Source organism: Mchenga conophoros, linkage group LG11, assembly GCF_057382185.1.
Source record: "Mchenga conophoros isolate Kocher_MC1m ecotype Shallow Benthic linkage group LG11, M_conophoros_male_GT1.1, whole genome shotgun sequence".
Taxonomy (NCBI): Eukaryota; Metazoa; Chordata; class Actinopteri; order Cichliformes; family Cichlidae; genus Mchenga; species Mchenga conophoros.
Window position 1 is genome coordinate 19,826,838 of NC_140536.1, and position 19,106 is coordinate 19,845,943.

General features: G+C 38.8%; 3 protein-coding genes across 3 annotated transcripts; all 3 read right to left on the reverse strand.

Annotated features, from left to right (window-relative positions):
• Positions 1–3,799: 3,799 nt before the first annotated feature.
• On the reverse strand, positions 3,800–9,081 carry ethe1 (ETHE1 persulfide dioxygenase). Its single transcript, XM_085291389.1, has 7 exons — positions 8,883–9,081; positions 6,937–7,081; positions 5,990–6,138; positions 5,702–5,831; positions 5,510–5,599; positions 5,086–5,202; positions 3,800–4,926 (listed from the first exon to the last, which is right to left on the reverse strand). The coding sequence occupies exons 1-7, from the start codon at positions 8,913–8,915 to the stop codon at positions 4,880–4,882; spliced, it is 711 nt and encodes a 236-aa protein (XP_085147515.1). The 5' UTR covers positions 8,916–9,081; the 3' UTR covers positions 3,800–4,879.
• Positions 9,082–9,688: 607 nt separating this feature from the next.
• On the reverse strand, positions 9,689–13,630 carry LOC146563959 (persulfide dioxygenase ETHE1, mitochondrial-like). Its single transcript, XM_085291390.1, has 7 exons — positions 13,541–13,630; positions 12,784–12,928; positions 11,575–11,723; positions 11,305–11,434; positions 11,077–11,166; positions 10,645–10,761; positions 9,689–10,551 (listed from the first exon to the last, which is right to left on the reverse strand). Exons 1-7 carry the CDS (start codon positions 13,571–13,573, stop codon positions 10,508–10,510), a joined length of 708 nt encoding a protein of 235 aa, XP_085147516.1. The 5' UTR covers positions 13,574–13,630; the 3' UTR covers positions 9,689–10,507.
• A 352-nt stretch (positions 13,631–13,982) lies between these two features.
• Positions 13,983–18,240, reverse strand: LOC146563960 (persulfide dioxygenase ETHE1, mitochondrial-like). Its single transcript, XM_085291386.1, has 7 exons — positions 17,695–18,240; positions 17,023–17,167; positions 16,421–16,569; positions 16,171–16,300; positions 15,950–16,039; positions 15,530–15,646; positions 13,983–15,387 (listed from the first exon to the last, which is right to left on the reverse strand). Exons 1-7 carry the CDS (start codon positions 17,902–17,904, stop codon positions 15,341–15,343), a joined length of 888 nt encoding a protein of 295 aa, XP_085147512.1. The 5' UTR covers positions 17,905–18,240; the 3' UTR covers positions 13,983–15,340.
• Between the last annotated feature and the right edge of the window lie 866 nt (positions 18,241–19,106).

Sequence of the window (19,106 nt, forward strand, 5' to 3'; positions counted from 1 at the left end):
ACAACTGCACAGGCTCCAATTTAGTTCTGAGAAGCATGGTCGGATTAACTCCCTAGGGGGGGCCTAATTTTGTGACAGATTTGTCCAAATTTGTCACCAAATTCATGAAACAGCCAGTTTAATCTAATAATTTGTGCTTCTGAACAAAAGTTGTCCAAACTTGACCCCCATAGTTTAATTTAACTGAACACAAGTTTAATATCTATGGTGTCCAGGTATACAGGGTGAAGAATTTCCCCTTTTGAAAAGATTTTTTACACCCTCTTAATAAAACTACATGGTTGGGTTTTGTACATTTAAAAACCTCGGTATGATCTTGTGATACTTGGTTAGGTTCAGAAAAGAGGTCGTGGTTTGGGTAAAAATGCAACAGTTGCAGTTTTTTCTTTTGAAAGGTTTATTTTCTTGGTTGCCAGGGTGACACTAGACCACTGCAGCAGGCAAGACATTTCATACTTAAGTACATTAGTCTCAAAGTTGTGCTTAATGTAATGAAAAATAAAAGTGGCAGTTTATGTGCATGTACACGAATAAACAGATTGCTTTTCCATTATTGTTTTGAGACTTTCTTGAACCTGCACACAGATAATAGATACTTCATGGGGTATGATAGCTAAGTAATTTTGCTTCATTTGATACATATTTCCAAAAAATTAATCAAATTATTTAAACCCAAATCATAAGGAGGGGTCTCTGGTCATCTCTACATTTTGGTAGCCTACCCTTGCAGGGTAGGAAAGGAAGGCTTCGTTTTGTTATAATATAGAACAAAGACATAAAACCTCCATAAAGTGTCATCAGAAGCATGTCAACAGACCACAGGGTTCTACATGATCTCGTAAAAGTTATTCTTTTATTAAAGTTGATTAAAAACAGGGGCCTTGGGATGCCAATATGTTCACCAGATTTTGGGGTGTGTGGAACACAGGAATCATAAAACACTAACACATAAACAGTTTAAAACTACATGTTCACACTTTAAATTCCTAAAAAGGTTCCTGAAAATAGTCATACATATACAAATGATGACCATCAAGACACAAAGGCTCAGAAACTTAAGCTTGTGCTACAAAAAATAACCCATTGACCTAAATCACTGTGCATATGCAAAAACATATGTAGTACTGTAAGAGCATATCTATGTCTGCTTTCTGGCAGATTTCTACTCATCCTTGTAGAGACTGAAATACCATGAAATATTAAATCTCTGACATGTTACTGTGATTCAGTATGCTACTTGGTGAGCAGAAAATGCTAAAACTCTAGTTACTTATAGAACATAAAATAGCACACTGAACTCTGGACCACAAATTTACTTCCGCATGTTAAATAGTGACTTTTCCCAGAGGCAAAATCCACTCCCTTCACTCTGAGGGCTTTATCACCCTGACTGGCCTCTTTACACATCTTCTTGTGAATGAGCCGATAGTGTAATAGATTCTTTCCAGTGACATGTGGCTGTGTGAGAAAGAATGGGCAGCAGGTTAATAGTGACATAGTGTAAGTGGATTGAGAGGGAGCGGTTAAAAAAAAAAACACTGGCTGGCAGATGGGTGAGAAAGAGTGGGTGAAAGGACAGCTGGCACATTGATTCCTAGCAGTAAAAGAGCAAAGACAACATTTTACGTTGCAAAGTAACATATCTTCAGCCTGATGGCAACAATAGTCACATACACCTCCTGCTTTGAATAAAGAACAATGCAGGTGTCTGTCAGCGAGTATACGAGGTGAGGTGGAATAATAATAATGCTGTTTGTCTGGAAGGCAGACAGAGACAGCTGCTAGATGGTGCTTAACAGTGTTAACTTGCATGAAATAAAGCAACACCCAGCAAAAGCAAAGTTTTCTGTAACTTACATGTTTTCCTTTAATATTAGTAGGAACATCAGTAGGAATTGGATCCAATATACGTCAGACCAGTATAGTGTAACAGGACCATATTGGACTCTTATCATTAGATAGAACTCACTATTCCAGTACTGTTTCATTAACAAGTATTTGTTTGCTTAGTAAAATCAGAAAATTGTTCTATAAATAATCGGACTGCAACGATACACAAAAATCACGGTTCAGTTCGATACTTTGGTGTCACGGTTCGATATTTTTTCGATACAAAAAAATGTTCATGCCTTTTCAATTTGTCATTTATTAAAATTATAAATATATTTTAACTCAAAAGTACAGTTTTTAAATTTAATGTTGCTGAAACAACAAAATAACAAAAAAAAGAAATCTATCTGATCAAGAAATCACTCATCTTTGGAAAAGAGTTTATTACAGAGAAATGGGTCTTTCCAAAATAAAAGCTATACCATATGCTTCTTCTGGGCTATATTCTCAGCAGCATATTAAACATATCAGGTCCCCATAAGGAGAATCATGTGCTAACGGCTGTCTAAATGACTCGGTAAAGTTTGTAACATGCGTGCTTGTTGTTTTTGTCTGCTTCCACTTGTCTTTGCACTAGGATGATGTCGGTGTAAATGTGCAGTCATATTCTTTGTGTTCCCACTAGTGCTGTCAGCGTTAATCTCGTTGAAATGACGTTAACGCCATAACGCAGCAAATCTCCGTTAACAAGTTACCGCGGATCACCCCGTGCGTGGGGCTGGACGGCAACATGTTAACAAGCTAACTGTGCTAACGCACTACTTCCCACCAATTGCGCATTGCGTGGCACATCCGATATACTGTTTTGCTTTTGTCCATGACACGCTTACCATCAGGGTCATGCTTCACATGAAAACCAAGATAGTCCCAAAGGCCAGATCTGAATGAGGGTGGGAGAGGTTCAATTTCGGCTAGCGTTGAGGTAGTTACCATGTTGCAACGAGCTTAGCTTCTGTCTTGCTAGCTTGCACTGCGCTGAGTGGCTCTGCACTCGACAGTGCAGCCTAGGCGGAGTAGTCAAACGCAGATCCACTGAGCGCTCAACACAGACAGCATCGTCAGAAGAAAAGTTGATAAAATAAATAAAGAAAATTGTATTGTTCGATACATATGCGTACCGAACCGAAAGCACTGTATCAAACGGTTCAATATCGATACGAGTATTGTTGCACCCCTAATAAATAATAATCCATTTGCTGTTTAGATTTTTCAGTTTCCTGCTGATAGGAGTGCACTGTTGTCCTCATGTTTTAGACCTGTGCAATTCACTGTGTACAACCAAAGAACTTTTAGTAACTTACCTGGATGCTTATTTTGAAGCACTGGTTTAAATTCATCTTAATGTCATTAATCACCATGAAAACTATACAAAAGTGGCAGTTTAACTTCTTTTAGATTTAACTTGAGTGCCATGTCTCCTCTTCTTATACCTCTATATGTCTCTGGTTCAACTCATCAGATAGTTTTTACTGTGTTAGTAACAGGCTACTATAGCATTTAATCTGGATTGATGGCACAACCTTAAACATCACACATGCTTCATAATTCTATATCAGTGCATCTTGTTTAGGTTATCTCTTTGTAAACAGATGGCTCTGCAGAATCATGCTGGACTAGAAATAGTGCTCTTTGGGATATTATTGTTGTATTATTAAGAAAAGTTTAAGGGCTATTCATGTGATTTAATTGCACTTACATAATGTAGAGGTATTTAAAAATGGTCAGACATACATTTTGACTATTATTCCCTGCAGATGTGACTAAATTTTCCATAATGCTACTCAAAGCATGTATAATGTTGTATACAAGAGACTTGGGAAACATGGTAGATTCCAATTGTTCATTTTACCAGGATGGTTGTGTCTTTTTTTAGCAGGCTATTTGAGAATACAAATACAGTAGAACACAATTTTCATTTATCTTGAACTCTGTTTTGTTTAATGACGGTCTTTGAGTATGGAGCATTCGTATGTTTTTCAGACTACTGGAGATTAAAAGTGCCAAACCACTTAGAAATGCCAGATGTATCAACAATAATGATTCATCTTTACAAATAATCTGTTAATTGTGGAAGTTCCTCAAACAAGTGCGGGCACTTGAAAACAAACATTTTGACTCAGGCCCCCAGAGGCTCAGGATCAATCCTCAGATGATCACACAGCTAACTCCCACATGTAGAAGTTTCTGTGACTGAGTCAGAGGGCAGCACGCCCAAACAAACCTGTCTTGCGGGCTGATGATCTGTTAACTGTGAGAACAGCTTGCACAGTCATTGGAAAATCTGGAAGCAGTTCTGAATCCTGGCATGAGCTCACTTTTTTGTACCTTCCTTTGATCATAAGAAACATTAAAAAAAAATCAAATTCCTGTTGGACATCTAAAGGAACTTATGAGATCACAAACAGATTGCAATGGCACATTGTGCAAGGAAAACTTGCCTTTATTGATTGTGAATGCAAATAGTGTAGTTTTAGTTCCCTGCTATGCAAAAAAGCCATTGCCTACACAAGACTGAAAGAGTGTGTGTGCATGCCTGCGTATCCTTGGCTAGGGGAGACCGGAACCACTGAAAAGGCCATGTGGAAGAACTCATTTGTCCCAGTTAAGCATTCATGAATACTAAATCAAACCTTGAATGGAACATTCCTACCCCAGTTTTCCTGCTCATAAATTTCCTTCCCAATTCACAATAACACAGCTGAATGAACTACTTACATAAAAATGTAAACAACTTTACACCATTAACAAAGTATACTATTACCGTTTTTAAAATGCATTCATAAACAGCTAAAATAAATATAAATATAAATTTTTAAATATACTGTAAGTAGCTTAACAAAAAATGATCACAACAGTTCAAAAATTAACTTTTACATTTACACAGGGAACCACAATAGAGCACTCTGAGATAAGCAATTTCGATTAAAATGTAAATATCAATCATTTTGTGGTGGTGCTCAGGACTTTAGTAGAAGCCTTTTTCATCCATTCAAATGCTGTGCACTCCACAAACTAGATTAGCAGGCACTGAAATATCTGCAAAAGTAGATGGAAAATGTGTTTTTAGTAAATGTGACATTTGATGTAGCCAAACCAGTGCAAAACCATCTTCTTTAGGACATGACTTAAGAATTGTGTTTACTAGCAGACAGAGGTGGTTGTTGGCTGAAATCCTGATGCCACTGTCTTTCATACCTATTTTTTTAGGCTTAGGGAGGTTCAGGTTGTTCATGATCTCCACAAACTCCTCCATGCTCTTAGTCAAGCGTGGGTTATACTTGCGCTCCTCGCCCACTGTAGAAACCGTCTGACCTAAAATGCAAAATTAGATACAGACCAGCATGACAGTTTTAGTTTTTGTAGTTCTAAATTCTGCCAGATGTTAAATCTGAACAATTAAAATATTTACAAAGAAACAACATGCTTCTGACACACAACACATGCACTGTAAAAACAATATATATACTACATCTGTACCAGTTCCTATGAGTGGGAAACTAATGGCCGATGTGGCTGAGCTTCAAATCTGTGCTGTTCGAAATTATTCACATCAGTGACTCTTAAGATACGCAATACACATTTACAAACATTTGCGTGTGAATGTGTGTTTTTAGCCAACCTAAGTAATCATGTGCTGGGTAGATGAGGCACTCATCAGGCAGGGTGAAGATCTTCTCATGGACTGAATGGTAGAGCTTTTTGGCACAACCTTTAGAAGAATAGCTATAAATCAGACAATTGCAATGGAAAACATATGAAACACTGCCCCCTTGTGTTCATTTAGAAGAACCACAAAAGAGTGCATGCATACCCTGCTGGAAGTCTGTCCTTCCACAGCCTCTAATGAGGAGAGCGTCACCAGTGAAAGCCATGCTCTGATCCCCAGTTACCAGGGTTATACACCCATCAGTGTGTCCTGGTGTCTCTTTCACAGTCAGAGACTAAAGAAGAGAAAAGACAAGTGTCATGTTAAATCAGTTTTATCAAGCAAACAAAACCAAACAGGTATCAAATCAAAGCATGTCAAATCAGTTTTATCAAGCAACTGTATACAACACCTACAAACACTATTATAAACAAAGAGTGGTTTTCTTCTTACGTGTCTTCCAAAGGGGATATTGTCTCCCTCTGTTAAGTGGATGTCAGCAGTGGCACCACTGAACTTGGAGATGGCACTCTTCAGTCCAGCCACTCTTTGCTTCATCAGGCCAGTGCTTGTTATGTGGTCTGCGTGGCAGTGGGTGTTAACTACCAGAAAAATCACTGCATTTATCACCAATTGAAAGATTTAATATTGATTCTTGGTATAAACTTATGCAATGTGTATATAGGCGAGACAGTCAATGTCCAGTTTATTAAGCACACTGGTTTCATCGCTCGTTATCGCTAATACCCAAGCAGCCAATCACATGGTAGAAAATTAATGTGTTTCGATATCTAGGCATATTCAAGCCAACTTACTGGAATTCAGACTGAGCATCACAGTGACGACCAAAGGTGATTTAGGTGACTTTGAATGCAATACGGTTGATCGTGTCACATGGGCTTGTCCACCACTCATTACAAGCAAGTTATGTGGAAGATGTGGTGGAGATCATGGATGTACCGCTGACAAATCTGCAGCAACTGCGTGATCTTATCATGTAAATACAGATTAACATCTCTGAGGTATGTTTTCAGCACCTTGTTGAATCTATCCCATGAAGAATTAAGGCAGTTCTGAAAGCTAAAAGGATTCAGACATAGTACTAGCAATGTGTATCTAATAAACTGTCCAGTCAGTGTATGCTTTAAATTCGGCCTTTTTTAATTATTATTTTTAGACATATCCCCGCAGCCTTGTCTACTATTGTCTACACTAAACAACGGTCACGGGGCAAGGAACGGACACACAGTTATTTCTTGCTCACTGCCATACAGATTAGTCTAATATTACATTTATGTTGCCCCTAATGTAAATGTATTTACAACATGGAGAAGATAGGACAAACATTTCATACAACTGTCATAATTTATCGTTTAACTCTACCCTGGGAAGGTAGATACCTGCCACTGTTAGACTGAGTCCAAGTTCCTTTATGAGCTTCAGGTCCCGGTCAATGGTCTCCAGCACAGGATCAATGATGACAGCCTCCTTGGTGTTCGTGTCTGCAAGCAGGTAGGTGTACGTGCTGCTCTCTGACTCAAACAGCTAAATGAAAAAGAAAACAGAACAGTGAACAAAGCACAGGTGTGATTCAGCAATAAATAATAACAGGAAAGGCACAGTAAACATCGTGTCCTCACCATACTTAGACAGGGTGTGTCTGACACAACAAAAGATAATAAGAGACAGAACAGATCACGGTATGAACTACAGTCAACAGTCACTTTATTAGGTATATCTTGCTAGTAACACCCCCTTTTGGCTTAAAAACTGCCTGAATCCTTTCTGGCATAGACTCAGTAAGGTGTTAGAGATATATTGCACCACACTGACATGATATCATCACATAATTACTGCAGATTTGTTGGCTGCACATCTGAGATTCGAATCTCCTATCCCAAAGGTGCTCTACTGCATTGACATCTGGTGACTATGGAGTTTACCTGAGTACAGTAAGCTGATTTTCATGTTCAAGAAACCAGTTTAAGATGATATGAACTTTGTGACATGCAGCGTTATCCTGCTGAAGGCAACCATCCAAGTATGGGTATGCTGTCGTCAAAGATGGATGGATAATGATCAGCAACATAACTCAGGCAGGCTGTGGTGTTTAACAAATTCTTTTAATCGATGGTTTTGTAGGGCAATCCATTTAAATCAGCCGTTTCTGTAACTTTCACATAAGCTTGTCTGCCACATTTAAAGACACTTAAATCACCTTTCTTCCACATTTTAATGCTCGGTTTTAACTTAAGCAGGTCATCTTGACGATCTACATACCTAAATGCACTGAGCTGCTGCCATGTGATTAGCCAATTAGATATTTGTGTTTGTTCAACAAGCAGGCCTCCGTATAGGGTCTGGTGAGTATCTCAGTAATCAATGCAAAATGTTTACTTCTTAAACATTTACCAAGTTACCCATTAATTCTGCGTTTATGACCACCTCAAAAGGAAATTGCAGTTGGCGACAGAATCACTTACTGATATACTTCCTCATTGTGATGTGTCTGGGCATATCACACAACAACTTGAACAATTGTTAAACAAGCAGGAGTTTTCTTTCTTGAAATGCCTTTTTTTAAAGATGGCATGTGATCAATTTATCAGCTGGTTTCAAATATTAGAATGAAAAAAATGTAGGGTCATGTAACACAGCAATTTTCATCACATGATGCATGCACATGAGGTATACTTCATTAAGCATTCCCATGCAAAGCTACTTTTTTGAAGACACATACTTTGCTGTTTTGCAGATATAGGTAGTAGTAATAGTGTAGCTATATGAATCATAAACCTGCTACTAATTTTTGTCACTTACTACAGATTAAAAGCGGTTTATAAAGTCATTCAGATCACACTGCTTCAAAGCAGGACCAGAAACAGTAACATAAAGCAATAGTAAATGTGGTTTTTAAAGGGGTCATTAAGTGATTTATATATCTCATGTATACTTTACACTGTAGCTGCGCTACTTTTATTTAAGTACATCTAACGCATTTCGTTTAGCAATTATGAAAAAGAAACTTCAAAACTTTTGGGACTTTTGCTCAGCCGTCATTTCCTTGTAATACCACTTTTATCAGGATGCAGGACACCACACAAGAGTCTGAAAATCCAAAATTTGTTTGGATAGACAGCTGAGCACAAAAACCCACCTGAACTTTAAAGGAACTAATGCAGAAAGGAACTTCATAGACAGAAAACAAGATGCTAACGGCTAAAGCTACCGAGCTCACTTCCCACAACCGGTGGTACAAAAAAACTACAAGTACTCTTGCCTCTTCGTTACCACGTATGGTTGTAAACAAACAGGAGCAAGCCATCAAAATATGCCGACAGACTACCTGTCTGAAGAGGAGCCCTTCCGTCTTTGCCATCCTGGCTCAGTGCGATCTGCTGGTAACCCGTAGCGTCTGAAAAACAGTGCTTCAACCGGGACAGACGCATCTGTTTTGTTTCCTAATTCGAGTCCCCTGCATTTGTCCTGAGTCGTCCCAGGAATGTCAACAAGCCACACCCAACAACAATCGTGGATCAGTGACCACACCCACCTACCTACTTACCTACTTCCCTAACATTGGCTGGTTTCGATATGGGCGACATGGGCCATTGCCCAGGGCGGAAGCGTGGTGGGGGCGGCATCATAGCATCGGCAAAAAAAAGTTGCTCGCACCCACGCTGCCCCGACATTATGTCAGCGCATTTTGGGGATTGCATGGGCACCGATCGGTCTTGCATTGCCCATTTGCGACGAGGTGCCCTCCATTTACGAGGTGCGGCTGCTGCCAGCTGCACAGGAAGGAGAGGGGCGGGACGGCGGGGGGAAACCGGAGTACCCGGAGAGAACCCACGCAAACACGGGGAGAACATGCAAACTGAATTGAACTCAGGACCTCTTGCTGTGCGGCAACAGTGCTAGCCACCGTGCTGCCCTGAAATAATATTAATAATAATAATTAAATGGATTTTATTTTAAAAGACTTTAACAGACCCTGTTAATAGTATAGACACAATAGTAGTCATAACAGGAACCAGTAAGGTAGCCACGGAATAGTTCATTAAATCCAGAAAGTCCAAGAGAGTCGTTTTCTTTTAGTATTGTAGATATGTGTGCCTATCAGCAAGTTTGCATGAAAGAGACTCTAAAACATTTGTTGAAGGCTGATTTTAATATTTATGTGATTTTATTTTAAAGGTCTATAAAATGTGGTGCCATTTACACAATAACAACTTTGTTTTAAAACTCCTTCACACACACCCATTGGATGAGCCATCATGAGCATTAAACTGAGAAAGTGTGGCATCACCACATATCTGTGGGGAACGGTTGCTATGAAAAACAAAATGATAGTAACTAAAAAATAACATTAATATAGTTTTTTTTCCTAAATTACTTAATGATTGGAATCCAACTGAAATACATGAAAAAGTACACCACCTTTCAATTCTAAGCTTTTACATATCACATTATAATTATCTGATCTCTAACAGTTCATGAAAGTAGATGAAATATAACCTCAGATGATCAACACAACACGACTGATTCAGTGTCATTATTTATTTAACAGAATCTAAACCAAGTTACAAAGTTTTTATAGTAAGCTTTTATGTCCTGCTATGCAAAAAAGCCTTTTCCTGCACAGAAGCTTTCATGATTACTAACCTAACCTTGAGGAGAATGTTCGTATATGAACTTTCCTGCTCATAAGTAATTCATAACAAATCATCTGAAAAATTTGCTTACATTCAAGAAACTTTTTCTTACATAGATACATTTAAAATGTATTGAAATAGCAATTCAAGTATATACCTTATATATATACCATACAGAATCATTAAAAATCACTTTATAGTAAACATTTTGACTAATGTCCCACAAAATAGAGATGCAAATGTTAATTACTCTACAATTATTACAATTATGTGTTTTCATTATTATCCTCTTGTGGAGCACATTCAGTCTACACATTTAGTCTTGCAGTCCACAAACCAGATTAGCAGGCACTGCAGTTGCTGCAAAAAAATAAAAACATAAATAAAGTGCTTTTTACTGGAAAACATAGTTGGTTGCAGAACTGTAAATATGATAGTTTATTTTTTTCTTACCCATTTTTTTGGGATTGGGCAGGTTCAGGTTGTTCATGATATCTGCAAACTCCTCCATGGTCTTTGTTAGGCGTGGATTAAACTTGCGCTCCTCGCCGACTGACGAAGCCATCCGACCTGAAACACAAAACAGATGGAGACCAGTGTATCAGCCAGATGCTACACCCTGGACATGTTTCCAGTCCATTTCAGAGCTAGAAAAAATGGAGCTGGCGCACAACAACTGCCCTGTAAAAACCTAAAAACAGAACATACTATACAGATTGCAGAGCACCTGTACCGACTCCTGTCAGCAGAAAACTAATGAATTTAATTTTGCTATGCTTTTATATATGATGTAATGCATACTGCTACACAATAGTACTATATAAACCATTCCCTTCAGTGACTTTGTAACATGTATAAATATTTGGGGATGTGTTTTCAGCCAACCTAAGTAGTCATGTGCTGGGTAGAGGAGGCACTCATCAGGCAGGGTGAAGATCTTCTCATGGACTGACTTGTAAAGCCTTTTGGCACAACCTTAAGAAAATAAGGCAAAGGTTAGACAACTGCAAAGGAAAACTGATACTGTACTCCCCCCTTTTCCAACAAGAATAAAAATCATAGAAACGCAAAATGAACAAAAACACAAGCATAAAGCCAAAAGAGTATGTGTACCCTGCTGGAAGTCTGTCCTGCCACAGCCTCTAATGAGGAGAGCATCACCAGTGAAAGCCATAGTCTGATCCCCAGTTACCAGCGTTATACACCCATCAGTGTGTCCTGGTGTCTCTCTCACAATCAGGCACTAAAGGAAGGAAAAGAAGAATGTCAAGGCATGATAATTAAATAGGTTTTATCAAGCAAATGCAACAAAAGGTTTTAGGTATTTACAAAATAACTGTACGCACACGATATTGCGAACAAATAATGTTTTTTTCTTCTTACGTGTCTTCCAAAGGGGATCTTGTCTCCCTCTGTTAAGTGGATATCAGCAGATGCACCACTAAGTTTGGAAATGGCACTCTTCAGTCCAGGTACTCTTTTCTTCATTGGTCCTGTGCTTGTTATGTGGTCTGCATGGCAGTGGGTGTTAACTATCAGCAAAATAAAGATAATGTAGGTCAATATAAAGCTGGAATATAATTGAGACTTGTGGTACACCCTCCAATCAGTTTAGCGAGTAGGGGGTTGGACACTTTTTTCCTTTTCAGAACACCTTTGATTCCTCGTCACACAGATTCAACTAAGTGTTAGAGATTTTGGTCCATGTAGCATGTAGGCATGACAACATCCCACTGTTACTGCAGATTTGTCAGCTACACATCCATGACGCTAATCTCCCTTTCACCACAGTCTATTGAATTAAGGCTGTGTGACTCTGGAGGCCATTTGAGTACAGAAACCAGACTTTGTGACTTGCGTTATTATGGTGATTGAAGCAGCCATCAGAAAATAGGTACACTGTGATCACAAAAAGATCGACATCAGTAACTCAGGTAGGCTGTGGGGTATAAACGATGCTTAGTTGGTAGTAACGGGCCGAAAGTGTGTCAAGAAAATATCACCCACACTACTATACCACCATCACCAGCAGCCTGAACTTTTAATAACAGGTCTTTTCATAATAATAATAATAATAGGTCGTTTGATTCATGTCGTTTATGCCGAATCCTGAACTAAACACTCAAATGCCACAGCAAGGTTTGTTCCAGTTTTCCATTGTCCAATTTTGGTGCAAATTATAGTCTTGGTTTATGTTCTTAGCTGACAGGACTGGCACACAGTGTGCTCGTCTGCTGCCGAAGCCCATATGCGTCAAGTTTCTTTGAATCACCTTTCCTCTTTTCTGATGCTTGGACTGAACTTCAGGAGGATATCTTAATGATGTCTACATGCGTAAATGCACTGTTTTTAAATATGTGTATTAAATAGGTGTATCCAATGAAGTGGCTGGTAAGTGTATTTCCAATTCGGAAAGATATATGTATTACACTAGCAGGAGTCCTTTCATACAAATAGCATTACCTACACTTAACAACGTTTTTGGGTCAGAAATAAACAATCATTTCTGAACCAGGTAAAATATTTATGCTGCTCCTAATTTGTATTTACAGGCTGAGAAAGATGGGATTCTGTGTTAATTTATGTAGTTACCTGCCACTGTCAGTTTGAGTCCAAGTTCGCTTACGAATTTCAGGTCCCTGTCAATGGTCTCCAGCACAGGATCAATGATGACAGCCTCCTTGGTGTCTGCGTCTGCCAGCAGGTAGGTATATGTGGAGCTCTCAGACTCAAACAGCTAAATGTTGGAGGGGAAGCACAAAGCAGTAAACAGCAATAACTAACAGTAAATGGGAGCGGTAGTAAAGGTTACATTATTATCATTTCTCCTCACTTGTGTTTATAGATAACGTGTGCTTTGTGTGTCTACGGTAGCCAAAGAGAGACATTTTCATACAAAGCTTGAAATAAAGTATTGCACTTTGTACTCCACCACATTTATTCAGAAGCTATTAGCATTAGTTATATGGCAGGGATATAAATTATTAATCAACAAATAATTTCTATTTTAGATTAAGATGCAGAGCATCAAGTAATTCAGATTTGTTCTTTCATCAACTTAAAATATCAAACATATTAACAATATGATATGCATCTCTGAAGTGGGTAATTTGAGCAGGTTTTCTTTCACTTAAGGTACTTTATAGTGATGCTATTGCTTTTTAGACAAACAAACTTTTTATATTTTGTTTTCTGCACTCCTACTTCCACTTTAGTAGAATATATAAACACATCTTCCACCATTATGTAAACTGGTTAATCTAAACTCAACAATTTTGAACAATATTTCTTTTTTCAGGACAGATCGTTTTAAACAAGTGCAGAACATCCAAATATGATGTGAACATACCTGTCTGAAGAGGAGTCCCTTTACCATTGCCATCCTTGCACAGTATGAGCAGCTGGTAACCGGCAGCGTTTTAATCGGGACAGAAACACAAACTCTGGGTTGCTGTGTAAAGCATGACTATTTAAAACCCTAACCACACCTACCTGCCTTGGTAACGCCCCCAAATTAGAATAATTTTCAGAAGTCATCATGATAAAAAGGAAGAACATCACGTACTGCACACTATCTTTATGATCATCATCAATAAAATTATTGTTAATAATATTACTGATAATAAGATGAAGAAGAATTTAAACACTTTTAAGTGTTTTACTTTTATAAAAGTTAGACTTAGAGAAGTATCTTTGCTGTTACAGCTTTTTCCCCATATACATTTTTCAGTCACACTTCTCCTTATAATGGCTCTCTAATTAAACTAATTTTAATGCAAAGTCACTCAAGGTCACAGACCACTGCGGCTCGCCGTTTTATTGGGAACAACCACAACCATCCATTTAATAATGCTCGTATCAGTACATCTTGTTTTTTTTAGCTATTCACTGATTGTGAACTTGACCACAAATAGCATGCTCTGGGTCAAGCAGAGATAATGTGACTTTTATTTTAGATTACACAGACACAATACTGAATCCTAGATTTTACAATATGCTACCGGTACTCAAAAGCACGTGCAATGTTGCATTCAAGACACTTTGAATGTACAGTAGAGAGAGGCGTTTACTGAGCAGGCTGTTTGAGGATTGAAATACAGCTCTACACCATGTTCATTCAACTTGGAATTTATTTAATGACAGTCTTTGGTGAACATGAGACATCCATATTCACTCGGGTTTTCAGGCTCAAACCATCATCACCACAGGGCTTCATCCATAGCAGCAAAAGACATAAAAAGTCTGAGTTAACCTGGCAGGTAGTGTTCCCCCATGAGGAGAGAACCAGAATTGATACATGCAACTGATGTGGTGCTCTCTTAATAAAAGGCAATAGTAAAAAGTTATATTCACATGAAATCACTTGCTTATGAACATTTTGATTCTGGCCTCCAAAAACCTCAGGCTCAAATTGTCACACAGCTGCAAATTTGTGTGGCTGAGTCAAAGGGAAGCACTCTAAAACAAACCCGTCTTACTGGCTGAGGATCTGTTAAATACAAGAACAGCATGCATGGGTCACTGCAGTCTGATTCCTTCTTTTAGAGCTAGAGAGTAAATAATAATCATCATTTTCAACATATAAAAGGAACATGTGAGCTCATAATGCTATGACATGTTGTGCAGTAACATCTTAGCTGTTATTGATTTTAAATGCAAACAGCATAAGTTTTATTTTCCTGCTATTAAAAGAGGCCACTGCTTGTGGTACTGTGAGTGTGTGAGGCCTTGACTACACGACACAATTGTACCTTTTAAGCATTCACAAATACTAAACTGAACCTTCAGTGTAACAATCCTATCCAAGCTTTCCTCTTCCTCCCCAAATTTACACATAATAACAAATCTGAATAAGGTCAACTTACTTTTAACTTTACACAGTTAACAAAGGGTACCATTACTGTTCTCTCCTCAAATACAGATATCAATTATTTTGAATATCCAAAATAGAAGCAGATTTATTCCAAGTACAATTGATCAGTAGCTGCACTATAAATGATAACAGCAATTAAAATATACCATTTAGATTTAGACACAGAACCACAATAAAGCACTTTATGGCAAGTAGTTTGATTAATTCTGCTAAACAGACACAAAATGTCTATCACTGGGCAATGATGTCATTAGTATCGTCTTTCGTGCAGAACATTCAAACATGGTGCAGTCCACAAACCAGATTGGCAGGCACTGAAATATCTGCAACAGAACAAGGAAAAAATGTTTATAGTAAATGTGACGCCCAGCACGTAAAACCTGTGGTGACGTCTCATAGGCACGAGAACTAGAAATGTGGAGATGACATGGATAGTGAAAGGCTGTAGATACTATTGTTAAATACCTATTTTATTAGGCTTAGGGAGGTTCAGGTTGTTCATGATCTTCACAAACTCCTCCATGCTCTTAGTCAAGCGTGGGTTAAACTTGCGCTCCTCGCCCACTGTAGAAACCGTCTGACCTGAAACACAAAAACAGATGCAGACCAGTGTGACATCTTTAGTCTTCGTGGTCCTGATTTTTGTCACATGTTAAATCTGGTCAATGAAAACATTTATACAGAAACATGCTTCTGACACACAAAAGATGCACTATAAAAACAACATGTATACAACATCTGTTCCAGCTCCCATTAGTGGGAAATTAATAGCTTTACATTTTCAGTGCTTTTAAGCACAAGCTGAAAATCTGTATTACATAAAAACATTCACACTAATGACTCTATAAAATACATAAATGTGTGTCTGCATGTGTTTCAGCCAACCTAAGTAGTCATGTGCTGGGTAGATGAGGCAGTGGTCAGGCAGGGTGTAGATTTTCTCCTGGATTGACTGGTAGAGCCTTTTGGCACAACCTTAAGAAATGAGAGAAAACTTAGAAAACTGCTAAAGGCAATGGCTGTAATACTGCCCCCTTGTGTTCATACAGAAACACTACAAATGAAAATGAACAAAAACAAGCATAAAGCCAAAAGAGCATGCGTACCCTGCTGGAAGTCTGTCCTGCCACAGCCTCTAATGAGAAGAGCGTCACCAGTGAAAGCCATAGTCTGATCCCCAGTTACCAGCGTTATACACCCATCAGTGTGTCCTGGTGTCTCTCTCACAGTCAGAGACTAAAGAAGAGAAAAGACAAGTGTCATGTTAAATTAGTTTTATAAAGCAAACATAACCAAACAGGTATGCAACACTTACAAACACTCCATCATAAAAAAAGAACTTTTTTTTCACCATACGTGTCTTCCAAAGGGGATCTTGTCTCCCTCTTTTAGGTGGATATCAGCAGATGCACCACTGAATTTGGAGATGGCACTCTTCAGACCAGCAAGTCTTTTCTTCATTAGGCCAGTACTTGTTATGTGGTCTGCATGGCAGTGGGTGTTAACTTAAAAAAATAAAAAGAAAGTTTGAATGCGAGTCAAGATTACTGTATATTTTAATCTGCATATAAGAAGAGTCAGTGGAACACAGATCACTGCAAAATCATTTCATAATATTTACTCTTAGGTATTATTATAATATAATATAATATATACATACATACGTGCATGTATATATGTATGTATATAAATACACATTAACGTATATTGGCTCAGGGACAGAGACTCAATTTCAATTTCCCCCAGAAAACAGACGTTTAAAAAGGGAAATACAAACAAACAAGTCCAGTACTATATTTATTTTGGCCCCAAGGGTAATAATGAAGTATGTTTTCATAAAGTTCATTCAAGCTTTAAGTAGGGCTGATCTGAAAATGCATCTTAGTGTCAGGGTTAGGAAGATGGAGCACATTTTCTTAGGTTGTTATGTTTTAACTCAACTTTGGGAAGGTAGATACCTGCCACTGTCAGTTTGAGTCCAAGTTCGCTTACGAATTTCAGGTCCCTGTCAATGGTCTCCAGCACAGGATCAATGATGACAGCCTCCTTGGTGTCTGCGTCTGCCAGCAGGTAGGTGTACGTGCTGCTCTCCACTTCAAACAACTAAAGGGGGGAGGAGGGAAAAAAAAGGTGAGTACACAGGTGTGACTCAGTAATAAATAAAAACAATAGCGCAAGGGTAACAAGGGTTACACACTCATTCATAGACAATGTTTGTAAGAGACCAAAAAACTGAAAGAAAGAACAGATTATAATATAGGGCAACTTGTTATCATATAAAAACATCCTTATCAACTGTGTCAGGAAGCATTCAGGGGTCATACAAATGCCCCTGAAAGATTAGCTGTCAAGTTTTAGTATCCGAAACAAAACTGCGCATAGATCAACTTAAAGGGTTGTTTGACTCGAAAATGATCCACATAATTCATCCAACAACCTAACTTGGTTGCGCATTAAAAGAACTAAAATTAAATGCTCCTTATCAGAAATATAACAATGAGCTAAATGCTAACTCACTTCCTACTTAACGCCGTAAAGACGGTTGCAAAAAATCCTAAAGAAAATGTCGTTTTCTTCCTGAAGGCAGGAGGATCCAAACGGGCGCAAAATGGCAATCATCTATAACCTACCTGTCTGAAGAGGAGTCCATCCGTCGTTGCTATCCTGGCGCAGTAGGATCTGCTGGTTACCCATAGCGGCTGAGCTCCAGTGATAAAGCCGGGGCAGAAGCGCCTGCTCTGGGCTGCCGCGTAATTCAAGCCGTCAGCGTTTGTCCTGAGCCGTAGCGTCGAAGCCAGGGCCCGCTGAACGGGCTTCACTCTGCTTATTACCGAACACATAGTCGCCGATGTGTCCTGATTTGAACCTCTTGATAGCGGACAACACTACCGCACGTACGCGTAGGTTCCGCAAAGAGAGACCGTGGGTAGTAGCACTATGAACTCTGTGTTACCTGCCGCTTATCACACTGACTGTCAATCAGTCCTTGGAAAAAACAACACAAGGACTTCAGTGTCGTTTGGAAGCTCCACTGTCACCAGCTGCTTTTACGGGCTGGAGCCGTGCCAACTTGTTTCTTATTAAGCGGTAAATATGGGTTTATGGGTAAGTGAAGCTGCCGGCTAACTTCCTGCACAGCTGAGTACCGTCTTCGCCGTCCTCAGTGAGACGCATGCGCCCTGGAATGAGGGGCCTGGCAATGTACACAACAACGTAGCAGCGGCCTACGTGACATTTACGCTGTCAGGCAAGTAAACATCGTCCAAACACAACCTTGTATAAAACGCTCAGTCATCCGCTTTAGTGGAGTAATACGGATGGAAAACAAACAACCAAATAAAAGCTTTGTGATGAGCTACATGAAAACAGTATTTGCTCCCTTTGTCGTTTTTTTTAAAGTCTAACTTGCATGTTTCAGATCCTCAAACACATTTTGATACTAAGACCATGCAAGTAAATACAAAATGCATGTTTAACTGATGATTTCATTGGCAGCAAGAAATGCAATCAAGCGTTTATGATAACTGGAAATGACTCTTTTATATCACCATAGAGGAGTTTTGGCCCTCTCTTTAAAGAATTGCTGCAGAAAGTGCTTAAGCATGAAGGGCTGGTTCAAAGTCATATCAAAGCATCAAAGTCCAGACAGTGACTAGGCCAATCAGACTTGCTGTTTCCGATTATTGCCCGATCATAACTCAAATGTCTTTGATCTTCAGGGCACGAAATGATTCCTTTAGGATCTTTTGGGAGAGAGCAGAATTCATTGTTCATGAATACTGGAAGTTCTCCAGGTGCTAAAGTAGTAAAACAGTCCCATATCATCAAGCTACCACCACCACCACCACGTATGACTGTTGCTATGATGTTGTTTTTATGAAATGTTGTTGAGGTTTCTGTCAGATGTAATGGGATTTGAACCTTCCAAAAACTCCAAATTTGTCTCAACGGTTGACAGAACATTTTCACAAAAGTCTTGGAGATATTCAAGATGTTTTTTGGGAGGGTTTTTGGTCAGCTGTGGTTTTTGCCTCGGAACTCT

Excerpts from the sequence above, each read along its gene's own strand:
- ethe1 (XM_085291389.1), bottom strand. The coding sequence starts at position 8,915 with ATGGCAAAGACGGAAGGGCTCCTCTTCAGACAG. Across the intron at positions 6,139-6,936 it reads ACTCAGTCTAACAGTGGCAG|TTAACACCCACTGCCACGCA; the intron begins GTATCTACCTTC and ends TTTTTCTGGTAG. Across the intron at positions 4,927-5,085 it reads CCCTAAGCCTAAAAAAATAG|ATATTTCAGTGCCTGCTAAT; the intron begins GTATGAAAGACA and ends CTACTTTTGCAG.
- LOC146563959 (XM_085291390.1), bottom strand. The coding sequence starts at position 13,573 with ATGGCAATGGTAAAGGGACTCCTCTTCAGACAG. Across the intron at positions 11,724-12,783 it reads ACTCAAACTGACAGTGGCAG|TTAACACCCACTGCCATGCA; the intron begins GTAACTACATAA and ends TTTTGCTGATAG. Across the intron at positions 10,762-11,076 it reads CCCAGCACATGACTACTTAG|GTCGGATGGCTTCGTCAGTC; the intron begins GTTGGCTGAAAA and ends TTTGTGTTTCAG.
- LOC146563960 (XM_085291386.1), bottom strand. The coding sequence starts at position 17,904 with ATGTGTTCGGTAATAAGCAGAGTGAAGCCCGTTCAGCGGGCCCTGGCT. Across the intron at positions 16,301-16,420 it reads AGATCCCCTTTGGAAGACAC|TCTCTGACTGTGAGAGAGAC; the intron begins GTATGGTGAAAA and ends TCTCTTCTTTAG. Across the intron at positions 15,647-15,949 it reads CCCAGCACATGACTACTTAG|GTCAGACGGTTTCTACAGTG; the intron begins GTTGGCTGAAAC and ends TTTGTGTTTCAG.